The 12,020-nt window shown below is 36.7% G+C and overlaps 1 protein-coding gene across 4 annotated transcripts in view; it reads left to right on the top strand.

Moving 5' to 3' along the window:
• LOC100813718 (kinesin-like protein KIN-7O) overlaps positions 1-12,020 on the top strand; it is a 37,815-nt gene that overhangs the window by 5,846 nt on the left and 19,949 nt on the right. For 3 of the 4 annotated variants that reach the window (XM_006601077.4, XM_006601076.4, XM_014769803.3), the window contains exons 14-20: positions 1,802-1,858; positions 8,697-8,948; positions 9,049-9,117; positions 9,204-9,395; positions 9,571-9,675; positions 11,629-11,715; positions 11,865-12,014. In XM_006601077.4, coding sequence (XP_006601140.1) covers positions 1,802-1,858; positions 8,697-8,948; positions 9,049-9,117; positions 9,204-9,395; positions 9,571-9,675; positions 11,629-11,715; positions 11,865-12,014 — 912 coding nt within the window. The remainder of the gene's footprint in view (positions 1-1,801; positions 1,859-8,696; positions 8,949-9,048; positions 9,118-9,203; positions 9,396-9,570; positions 9,676-11,628; positions 11,716-11,864; positions 12,015-12,020) is intronic. The other variant, XM_003549214.5, reaches the window with a different exon arrangement.

Genomic DNA, 12,020 nt, shown 5'->3' with positions numbered 1-12,020 from the left:
AAGTTGGACCAACAGATGGCAGACCCCTCCATACTTAATTTGGATAACTTGATCTTCACTTCCTCAGGAGTATTTTGTACTTCAAAGTATGTCTCAGCCCTTGTGATCCATCCAACAGGGTCTTGTCCACAGAAAGATGGCAGTTACACCTTCATTGCCATTCGATATTCATCTGCTCCCTTGTCAGTCGAACTCTTCTCCCTTCTGTTATAACTCTCTTGTTCATCTTCACTGCACTTGCCCAAGCATTTTTGCTTTCAAAAAGAAGACTGTCTGTTAAATTTTCTATTTTCTCCTCCACATTGGACATCATCTTATCAATGCTGGTATACATCACCGTGATTTTTTCATCCTATAAATCCACTGCCAGATGCCCTAGCCATGGTTAATGGTTTGCTGGCCACAATTCTCCTTTGATCTGACCCATTGGATTGAAAATGATAGAGCACCAGAGATTAATTGACGAAATATATTACTAAATGCAAATGACGCACGATACAATTCACTTGCTGTCCAAGAGACAGAAGTCTCCTACAGAGGTAGGTAATCTCTGCCCACAAACTGCAGATAACAATAATTCCTCATATTATCACCCAACTATCACATATATTTCTGATGCAGAACTGCAGTCAGTCATTTTCTACAAGTAACTGCCTTAGGTGGTTTCCTACTATTACATATACTCTTATATATAACCATTATCAATTATTTTCTATTGATAACTGCCATCCAACAGCTACTCCTGTTGTGTCCTATGCATCCTAGCATGCACCTTCCTAATGAACAGCTTTGACTGGTTTGTAGACTGATGGATCTGCCTGGTTTCTGTCAAATTGTAATTCAAACGTCTTGAGAATGTTACATGTTTGAATGGAACATAGACATCCAGTTCTCTGCATAAGTATTTCTTCTTTTCCTGTTTTCTTATATTTTCCTTTTCCATTTGTCATTTATTTGGGAAATTAAATAATGGAACTGTGAGACTATGTTTTGATATAATTTCTGATATTGTATTTATTATTAGAATATTCTATTTCCAGTTAGGAACAAATCTTGAAAAGAGTCTACTTCGCATTATTTGGTTTATAATAAAGAAGTGTTATCAATGATAATGTTAGATTTGTGTCATGATCAAAGAGGCTGGAAATGAGATGAATAAGATTCTTATACATGCTTTGTTTGGAAATTAAAGGGAGTCAAGGCTAAAATCAAGGTTGTGAGTAGGCCATTGAAAGTATTTTGGGTTTTGTAATTTTGACACTTCAGTTATAGAAGAAGAAAGGAGATGAGGAGAATGTTAAGGTCAGAAAATTGAAGAGGTGAATTCCCTGTAATGCCTTAGTCAATCACACTACTCAACTTGAAATAACCTTAGTATCGATCCCTCAACAACTTATAATCTGATCATTTGAAGCCCTAACCATATGCATACAATATAAATGGTAACTATTACTTTCGAGCTTTAGGGTGGTTGCAGCTCATTTCATCCAAATCTAAAATACTAATCACAATTAAAGAGGATGCTATAGGAACTAACAAACTGCTTCTAAAGCTGTAATCACCAATTCAGCCTATGCAAGAATTATAATTAATCACACTTTTCCCCAGCAACGGCTTTTCCTAATTTCCTCTTTAATTGTTATTTCCAGTTCTCTTGATGCAATTGCTGCCCAGAAACATATATACTTTTTCTTATGGCCAACATGTGCAACTATTATGATTTTGCCCGATCTTTTTGACCTTGTATCCTCCTCTTCTCTCGCTACCATTGAGTGATTAACTTTTCATGCATGCACTGCAGGACAAGAGGCGGGATACATGGTGTATAGGAAATCTTTCAGGGGAGCATCTCAGAAATGTAACATTTCACCTTCTTTCTAATAGTTCATTGTTAGTTATGATGGGTCTTATTTTATATGAATTATGAATTGGTATCTATGTTTTTTGCTTATTAAATTTATTATATCGTTCCTACTTGTTATCACATTATTTATCCTTTATTTGAGGCAAAATACAGTAACTTTTATACTACAATCTTATGCTGTAGCAAGAGACAATTTAGAACTACTAAGAAGCATTTCCTTGTTTATAAAACTTTTCACAGGCACAGGGTTTATTAATGGCCTGTCTCTGGTCCAAGTCCAGTCCATATCTCGATTATCTATTCTTAACCTATGTTATCAATAGTGCACTATAGTGGTGGAGCAGAGTAGCCGGTGGCCACTATTTGGGCACTGTAGGGTTGCAGTTTAGTGTCATGGCTCTTTCAGCCGCTATAGCAACATAGATTCACGCCCTGTCACATGCAATTTGGCCAAGATTGCGAACTCTTCCTAAAATTTTTAAAATGTCCTAAAATCTTAGGTGCTAAGTTTAAAATTACAGTGCATTGAAGGGATTTTCATGAGTGTTTTTTCTAAAATGAAATTCTGTACAGTTTTGTTGTATCTGAAACAAATGGATGTGTTTGTGTGATGCCTTTCCTGTTATGCACAACTCATGCTTCTCACCTGCATTTTCTGGCCAGAACCTGTGCGACCCAGTTCCCTTGTTTTGCCCCTGTTGCTTTATTGCTCTGCTTTCTTGCTCACTGCCCAGCAGGTTCTGAACTGTTCTATTACATTCCTTTATGACTCTTTTTGTATACAAGACCGAACTACAGGACAGATGATTGGCACAAGATATGTGGCACATGGGTCTTTATTACTTCCACTCACCAACCGCTGTTGCTTGTACCTCCATAGAGTCTCTAAGTCGCCTTCATCGTTGTTTCGGTAATTCTAGTTTGAATAAATTGAAGGCTATAGTCCTTGGTCTTTCCAAGTTGCAATCTTTAGATTGTGAGTCATGTTTGCTAGTCAAACATGTTCGGGCTACCATTCTTGCTAGAGATCCACATCATACAAATTCTCCTTTTGCTCGTCCATTCAGATATTTGGGGCTCTAGTCGTATCCCCTCTATCTTAGGTACTGTCACATTCAATGATGATTTTTCTAGAAATACTTGGATTTTCTTAATGAAATAGCGTTCTGAAATTGTTCTCTATCTTTCAAAAATTGTCTTTAAATTCATACCCAATTTGGCAATAAAGTTCGTGCTTTGCGTAGTGACAATGCAAGAGAATATTTTCTGATTCTTTTTGCACTTTTATGACTTCTCATGGTATGATCCACCAATCCTTTTGTCCCCACACACCGCAACCAAAGGGTGTTGCTGAATGCAAACATCGGCATATTATTGACACTGCTGGTACCCTCCTCACTCACTCAAATGCACCTTCAATTTTTTTTTTTTTGGGGGTGGGGGGGTGGGGTGGGATGTAGTTCTTACGGCTGGGTATCTATTGTTAGAAAGTCCCACATTACCTGCCTCAGTTCTTGGGGTGGAACTTATATATTTGTTGGACAACTTCGCTTAGTACCAATTGGTTTTAAGCTGAAATCTAACATGGTATCAGAGCCTATAGCCCATCTTAGTTCTTGCCTATTCTAGTAGGCTCGCTTGTTTTGGCAGGAAGCTGTGGAGGGGGGTCTTAAGAAGTCCCATATTGCTTGCCTCAGTTCTTGGGGTGCAACTTATATATCTATTTGGCAATTTCACTTAGTGTCAATTGATTTTAAGATGAAATCTAACATCTAATCAATAGAATGGCCTCTTCTTCTATCGATAACAATGTACCTCACTATGTTTTATTCCTTGATGAGCTTTTGTCTCATATTCCTCCTCGTGTTTTTGGTTCTATTTGTTGTGTGCATTATCTTACTCGAGGTCTTGATAAGTTGATAGCTCGGGCTATCAAGTGCATCTTTCTTGGTTATTCACGCAACAAAAAGGTTATTGGTGCTACTCTCCTGCCAACCACCGCTTTTACATGTCTGCTGATGTCACCTTCTTTGAAGATACACCTTTTTTAACTCGCCTATCTCCTTTGAATATGTATCTCAATGTTGTTAATGGCGGAAAGCCAAAAATCCGTCATAAAAATATGATGGATGGCGTAGCGGCAAATGGTGGACCAAATATATATATATATATATATATATATATATATTAACAAAACAATATATATTTAGAAGAGGGCTGAACAAAAAAAAATGCAGAACCAAAAATAAAAAATGTGTGTCAAACGGAAAAAAAAAGCAGAACCAAAAATAAAAAATGGGTGCCAAATAGAAAAAAAAAGCAAAACCAAATATAAAAAACGAGTGTCAGACAAAAAAAAAACAGTACAAAAAAAACAAAAAAAAACAGAACCAGTCACATACTTTCGCTGTTGCCGTCCGTTTGTCGTGTGCGTGGTGCGGGGTGCCATGTCACTAGTGCATGGTGGTGTTGCTGTCGTCGTGCTAGAGACTAGAGTTCGCCGTCGCCGTCGACAAACATGCCGTCGTCGCGCTGGAGCTCGCGTGGTGCTGCTGGTTGCGTTGGAGTTCGCTTGTTGCTGTTTGTGCTCGTGCTCCTCGTCTCCTTTTGCATGCGAAAATTGGGTTAGGGTTGGGTCGGGTCGGCCCAATACGATGCGTTGCAAAAATTTTAAAAGAAAAAAGCTCTCTTCCGCCATAACCATCATTCCGCATTGACCGCTATGGCTATGGCGGCCGCCATACGAAACCCGCAACGCCACCGCTATTTGGTGGTGTTTTTTCGAAAACCCGTGAATCCATACCGCCATGGCGCCGCCATAACCGCTTTTTAACAACACTGTTGTATCTTAGGTATTACCTATTCCTTCTATCATCCCTCATGTTTCTTCCCCTCCCGTAACATTTTGTTTTCTTATTTATCACCGTTGTCCTCAACCCCAACCTGTGGAAGCACCCCCTACTGTAGAGACCGATGCATCATCTCCTGCTTCAATCGTTCATCCTATTGTGGTTGACTTTGACTTACCCATCGCCATCCGCAAAGGTAATTGTACTACTCGAAATCCCCATCCTATTTATAATTTCTCTAGTTATCATTGTCTTTCACCTTCCCATTATGCATTTGTGTCTGCCCTTTCCTTTGTTTCTATTCCTAAAACTGTGCAGGAAGCACTTTCACATCGAGGATGGCAACAAGTGATGATTGATGAGATGCAAGCTCCAAAATCTAATTAGACATGGGCTTTTGTTCCTCCACCTCTAGTGAAATCTCTTGTTGGTTGTTGTTGGGTCTTTACCATTAAAGTTGGACTCGACAGGCAGATCGAATGATTGAAGGCATGACTTGTAGCCAAAGGCTACACTCATCTTTGGTCTTGACTACAATGGCACCTTCTCTCCGGTCGCTAAGATGGCCTCTATTTGACTCTTACTGTCCATGGCAGCTATGCGCTAGTGGCCCCTTTATTAGTTGGACATCAAGAATGCATTCCTACATGGTGATTTAGCTGAGGAAGTCTATATGGGGCAACCTCCCGAATTTGTGGCTTAGGGGGAGTCTAGTGGATTTGTTTGCAAGTTACGAAAAGCCTGATATGGTCTTAAACAAAGTCCGAGAGCATGATTTGGCAAATTTAGTTTTGTTCTTCAAAGTTTTGGCATTCTGTAATTTACAGACTTTCATCCAATAAGTCTATTTAGAGTCTAAATATGGATCTTCCTATGCATTGCATTGAGCTGAATAAGAAACAATTATATTCATAATTTCTTTCCAAATTGTTCTCTCCATTTGAGTGATTGTTCTTGAATCTCCCACTCTAAATTCAACATGGTGTTGGAGTTGTTTTATTCTTTGTGACCTGTCTTGTCTGTTACTATGTTCTTTAAAATTTGGAGTTCTTCTCCATTTCATGATTCTTCCTTGCCATGGATCATTTTTCTTGCCATGTCAACCCTATGGTATCTTCTAGCATTTTTGCTTCCTTATGTGGTGGTGTTCCTTCTGGCAAGTTCAACCTGTGAAATATATGATTTGATATGTTTTAATTTCAGCAGTTTAGTATGAGAATATTTCCCTTATTACTCATTATTTAGTTTCCTTATTAATCAATAATTGATTGATCTTGTAATCAATATTAATTCCTTTTTCCACATTATAAATAGCATGAGGTGTGGTCTACATTGACACACAACATTTCATAGTAAAACACAGTTATATGGTATTAGAGCTTAGGTTATTCTTGACAAAGGAATAACAAAAGTCATTCTCCGCCGGGGACATATTCTCCCTAGTGGACCTTTCCCTACCCTTCTAAGGTTATGTTCCTTCTCTTCACAAACATGCATGCATTACCACACACCTTTGCTGCCGTTTGTTAGCTTGGCATCCTTTCGCCGACGACCACCATTGCCTTTCCCTTCATGGTTACCGAGATTCCTTCAAACTCCACTTCTACAACGACGTTCACCAACGTCCCTTGCACAAAATAATACATTATCGTGCAACTTTCTTTGCGGTGAACAATACCTGCACCCATTGTTGGGCCTATTTGGCAGCCAGTGCATCGCCTTCTTGTTGGTCTGCATTAGCGACCTTTCAAGAACGCCATGTCGTCCACGTGCACAACCAACTCAACACACCGTCGCAACAACCCCACGCAGGGACCTTTTCCTGTGAGAGAAGTTCACGCACATGACGTGTGACGCATCTCTGGAGAGCATCACATTGGAATAGTCTCCTTCCACTTGAGGGCGTGATTTGCTTGAACACCCGTCACAACTACAGGCCTTCGTTGGTTGCTACCGTGGTTTTTCGGCGCAACCACACAAGCTGTCTTTATTTTCGTTTTTGTTGGGTTTACCACATTTGTAATAAGTTTGGTTGTATGACATATATGCTCCAGCTTGAGGGGGAGGGTGAAATATATGATTTGATGTGTTTTAATTACAACAGTTTAGTATGAGATTATTTTCCTTATTACCTATTATTTAGTTTCCTTATTAATCAGTAATTGATTGATCTTGTAATCAATATTGATTCCTTTTTCCATATTATAAATAGCATGAGGTGTGATCTACATTGACGCATAAGGTTACACAGTAAAACACTATTATATCTTTGGATATTTTCATAATTGTCTACCTTCTTTTCTGTCTGAGCTGCCATGCATTTTATTGGCTCATTTTAAATAGCTTTCTGTTTGTCGTGTCCTTTTTGCAGTTCTTGGTTGGGTTTTTTATTTCGGCATCTCCTTAATTGGTTTGCTTTTTTGTTGTGACATCTACAACGTGCCTTAACACTTATATTTCTGAGTTCTAGTCTCATTTACTGTGCATTTTGTTAGCATGTTTCAAATAGCCTCCAGCTAGTGTCACTGATCCCTGTTACTATGTCATTATTCAGGCAGGTTTAGACCTTTGTTTTATCATTAAGGACTTTTTCCACTGCTTTTGTTAACTATTTAGTTCATTACTGTAACATTCTTGACTATCGACTGCTTGGCAACTCGTACTCTATAGTACTTCACACTGTGACATTTCACTTAACATCCTTGTTAGTTAGAACCCTCCACCGGTCAGAACCCTTCGTAGGTAGTCCTTCTTGAGACCTTGAAAATCAGCTTTGCCTGCTTCCAAGATCAATAATTGACTCCACAAAACCAATACGAAACTTTTTAGCATGCCTTATCTTCACTCACACGCTTTTCGGGAAACTTCTCAGAAGGTCACCCATCCCACAACTATTCCAAGCCAAGCACGCTTAACTATGAAATTCTTAAGTGATGGACTATCGAAAAGTAGATGCATCTTATTGGTATAGGTAGTACCAATAAATTCCTTTAAGCTATCCTTAGTTGTACAGTCCCATACCTGGACAACCTCTGGATCCTTCTTATTCTGGTGTGATTCAATCGGAGTATTACAATTTCCACTCTCGTTGACCCATGACCTCTTCTACACAGATTTGCTCTCCTCGTTGGTTCAAATAATGCTTTGTGAAATTAGCGAGATCAGGTTGGCCCCATGGCTTTCCTAGAGATATGTTCCTGGTCTTGCAGCTTCTGTAGAGAAATTAGCTTGGTCCTATGGCTTTCCCAAAGATATCAATCTACTCTTGCAGCTTTCTAGCAATATGCACCTACCTTTGCAGCTTTACTAGAAGTGTTAGGCGGCCCTGCAGTTGAGTCCCTTTATTCCATAGTCTCAAATTATATAGTTTGATTTTGATTTTGTTTGGGGTGTGTGTGTGTTAAAATGTAGGAATATTATCATATCATATACATTATTCTCTGGGATTAGTCATGGGTTCAAATCTGGAAATTTCCTCTTTGCATATGGAAAGATAAGGTTGTGTACAATGACTCTCCCCTATACCTTCACATAGCGAGGAGCCTTCTAGCACCATGGTACAGTAGTTAGTTTTATTAGTTTCCCTATTTCCTTGTTATCTCTTAGATTTAGTTACCATATTTCCTTATCATGATTTGTTTCGCTATTTAGTTAGGATTATAAGTAATATAAATGACGTTTAGTGCTCTAGGTTTTATGAGCACATCAATATATCAACACATTGTAATACTTCTAAGTTAATATCAATTAGTGTTTCATTCTCATTTATCTCTCTTCCTCCCTCAATACTTAAAACCCCATAATATCAACTGTATATATAATTTTCTTATATAGGTTGCTAGAAACTTAACATGTTAGAAATTCAATGTATTACCACTGTTATCCTTGCATAATATATATGCCATTTATTTTAGACTATGATAGTTATCTTGTTGCTTGTATCTCATATTTGCAATCCTAATTCATTTGTTTTATGCTCTAAGGTATACCCTGGCATCCAACCTAGTGCTTCTACTATAAAACCCATAAGACCTAAACGAGACATGGGACCACTTCTTCCTTTTGAGGAACTTGTAAATGAAGATGTTTCTGTGGATGAGCCCTTCAAGCAAGAAGAAGATAATAAAGATGATACTAACAAGGATTGTAATCTACCAAACCCCTGTGCTTTATTGCATGTAACAAACAGGAAAAAGGCACCATCGCTGAAGAAAAGCTTGTCCATGGTTTGTGATGTGAGATGTCTCATTAATATTTTCATTTCTTCAATTTTTAGTAGTTTGTATTTCATTTCTTCAATCTTTAGTAGTTTGTATACTAATATCTTGCAAATAGGAGGAGGACAACAAATTTCTAGAATTGCAGGCAGAATATGAGAGTTTGTTTCTAAAATTTGAAACTCAGGTTGCCCCGCCTCCCTTATTTGTTGATTCAATTCCGGCACCAGAAACTGCTAGACTCAATACATGCCCATGTTTTTCTTATTGCAGAGAACTATAAGTGAGATACAGATTGAATCATTGAGAAAACAGCTAATTGAGGAAACTTCTCTTCAATGCCTTCATTCTAAGGAATCTATCGACTCTTTAAATTATGCTCATAGTGGTAGCTTGAATGCTGATAAAAATGTGAATTTTAGAGAGTCAGATGCTATTCTTGTTATCAAGAGACTTCAAGATCAGGTTTTATTTTGTTTTCCTTTTTCCTGTTTCTTTTTATCTGTTATTGCTTTACTTCCAATGTTTATTTGATTAAAATAATTTTATAATATGTATATATATATATATATATATATATATATATATATATATATTATGATTTCTAACTGTCTTATATATTTTTCTTTGCATTATGAAGATTAAGGTTTTGGAAATGGAAAACTTGTCAAGCCAAAAAAGCTTGGATAATGTTGTTGGTCTGGCAACAAAGCAGAACATATGTGCTAGGGAGAAATATGAAGAGGTAATAATTGTTTAAGTCAATAATGCTTCTTTAACTATACTATGCCTTCTAATCTGATTAGGAGGTGCTGATTACTAGATTTGATAGAACATCAGGAACTAGTTGAAATATTTACTGAAATGCAGAAAACACTCGAACTACAAACTACATCAATCAGTGACGGACCTAGGTAGTAATTATTTTGTTGAAAAAAACCTAAGGATATATCTAGTGTTGTTATTTTTCCCCCTCCTATTTTTATAATTTGATCTCACTGTCTTCAATTTTTTAGTTGTCGTCAATTTTTTCTTTTATTGACTAGTTTCTTTCTAGGTTTTGTCCTTTTATGCTTTATTCGGTTGGACATTTCATTCTATCTTATATGATAAAATATGTTTTTGGTTTCTTGAAAATTTTCAAAGTTTGGTTTTAGTCTCAATTTTTTTATCCGTTTTTTGTCCTTCTAATTTTGAAATTCGCCACTTTTGCGCCTCAAAGTCGTTTAGATAATGCTTTATAAAGGGTAGGAGGAAAGTGGTTTAGATAGAGGACCAAAAGTGGTGCATTTCAAAAAATATAGGGAAGAAAAACAGAAAACATTTTAGAGAGAAACCAAACTCCAAAAATTTTATAGGGATTGAAATATTTACTGAAACGCAGAAAACACTCGAACTACAAACTACATCAATCAGTGGTGGACCTAGGTAGTAATGATTTTGTTGAAAAAAACCTAAGGATATATCTAGTGTTGTTATTTTTTTCCTTCCTATTTTTATAATTTGATCTCACTGTCTTCAATTTTTTAGTTGTCGTCAATTTTTTCTTTTATTGACTAGTTTCTTTCTAGGTTTTGTCCTTTTATGCTTTATTCGGTTGGACATTTCATTCTATCTTATATGATAAAATATGTTTTTGGTTTCTTGAAAATTTTCAAAGTTTGGTTTTAGTCTCAATGTTTTTATCCGTTTTTTGTCCTTCTAATTGTGAAATTCGCCACTTTTGTGCCTCAAAGTCGTTTAGATAATGGTTTATAAAGGGAAGGAGGAAAGTGGTTTAGATAGAGGACCAAAAGTGGTGCATTTAAAAAAATATAGGGAAGAAAAACAGAAAACATTTTAGAGAGAAACCAAACTCCAAAAATTTTATAGGGATCAAAAGCATATTTTACCCTATTTTGTATTTTATTTTCATATGTATGATAATAAATATTCTTTTTTGCCCCCATTGACTCTGGGTCTGGATCCGCCACTGACAGCAATGATACAGCTGTCCCAAAGACTCTCGTCATCTAAGAGAATATTCTTTGTTCGGAAACTTACAAATACAACACCATAAATGTCCACTTAAACTGTATTCTTAAATTAAACTTGACAAAGCATAACGGTCACATGCAATAACTGCCCACTCACACTGATCCTCAATTAATTTTGCAAAGCATAACTTTCATTCATTACACACTTCTGGAATTAACATTGTCTGAACTCTGATCTACCCTATGAACTCCAGTAAAGTTGATCTACTGCTAAAGCTAAACTTAAGTCAAGCCTAGGGAAAAGCTTTCTTTCTTCTGTTTTTTTGTCCGCCTTGATGTTAAAAATACTTCAAGATATCTAGGATATTGATACAGCAACTTCATCTGTTTATGTTGCTACATTCCCCACTTGGTACCTGGAATAAAGGTGAAAAGGAGAGAATAGTAAATACTAGTTGCCTGTGTATAAGTTGTATATATGTTTATCATTCAACATATTTTTGTTGTTTTTGCCTTTTTGTTTGTAAAATATGGTAGCAAGGATGGGTTACTCCAAGGGTATAAATTGCATTCCTAAATTGAGCACCCATAAGTATTTGTCTAGAATCTATTTTTACAAATTTTATATAGGGAGCAAGCTGGAGATGTATCAATCTGTGCCATACTGTCATCTATTTCCTAATTGACATTTATAATTCCTGTATTATGTTTTATTTGCTTAGCTCTATGAAGAGCTTATAAGTGCACAGGAGACAGCTCGACTGGCTAATGAACAACTTACTTCCACTGAAACTGCGAGCAACATTAATGTATGCATTTGATGCTTTGTATTAACATTTAGATTTAGATTCTTGCTTTCTTTAATGTCTTCTTGATTAAATATAAATTTACTATTCTACATGACTATGATTTATACTATATCCTATCCTATAAAACTGATTCTTGAAGCTTCATGTAGGATGGAAATTTTGACTTTGTGATCAGTGTTTCCATGGGAATTGAAGAAATTGTGTCTGAAATTCAAAACTCAAAAGATGCTGTTCAAAGTGTTATGTTTATGGTGGATGACGCTATTACAAATTTCTCTGCTCTCTATGATATGCTCCTTGTAAGT

Source organism: Glycine max, chromosome 17 (assembly GCF_000004515.6).
Source record: "Glycine max cultivar Williams 82 chromosome 17, Glycine_max_v4.0, whole genome shotgun sequence".
NCBI lineage: Eukaryota > Viridiplantae > Streptophyta > Magnoliopsida > Fabales > Fabaceae > Glycine > Glycine max.
The sequence above is the reverse complement of the archived record's forward strand: the minus strand, read 5'-3'. Positions and strand labels throughout refer to the sequence as shown.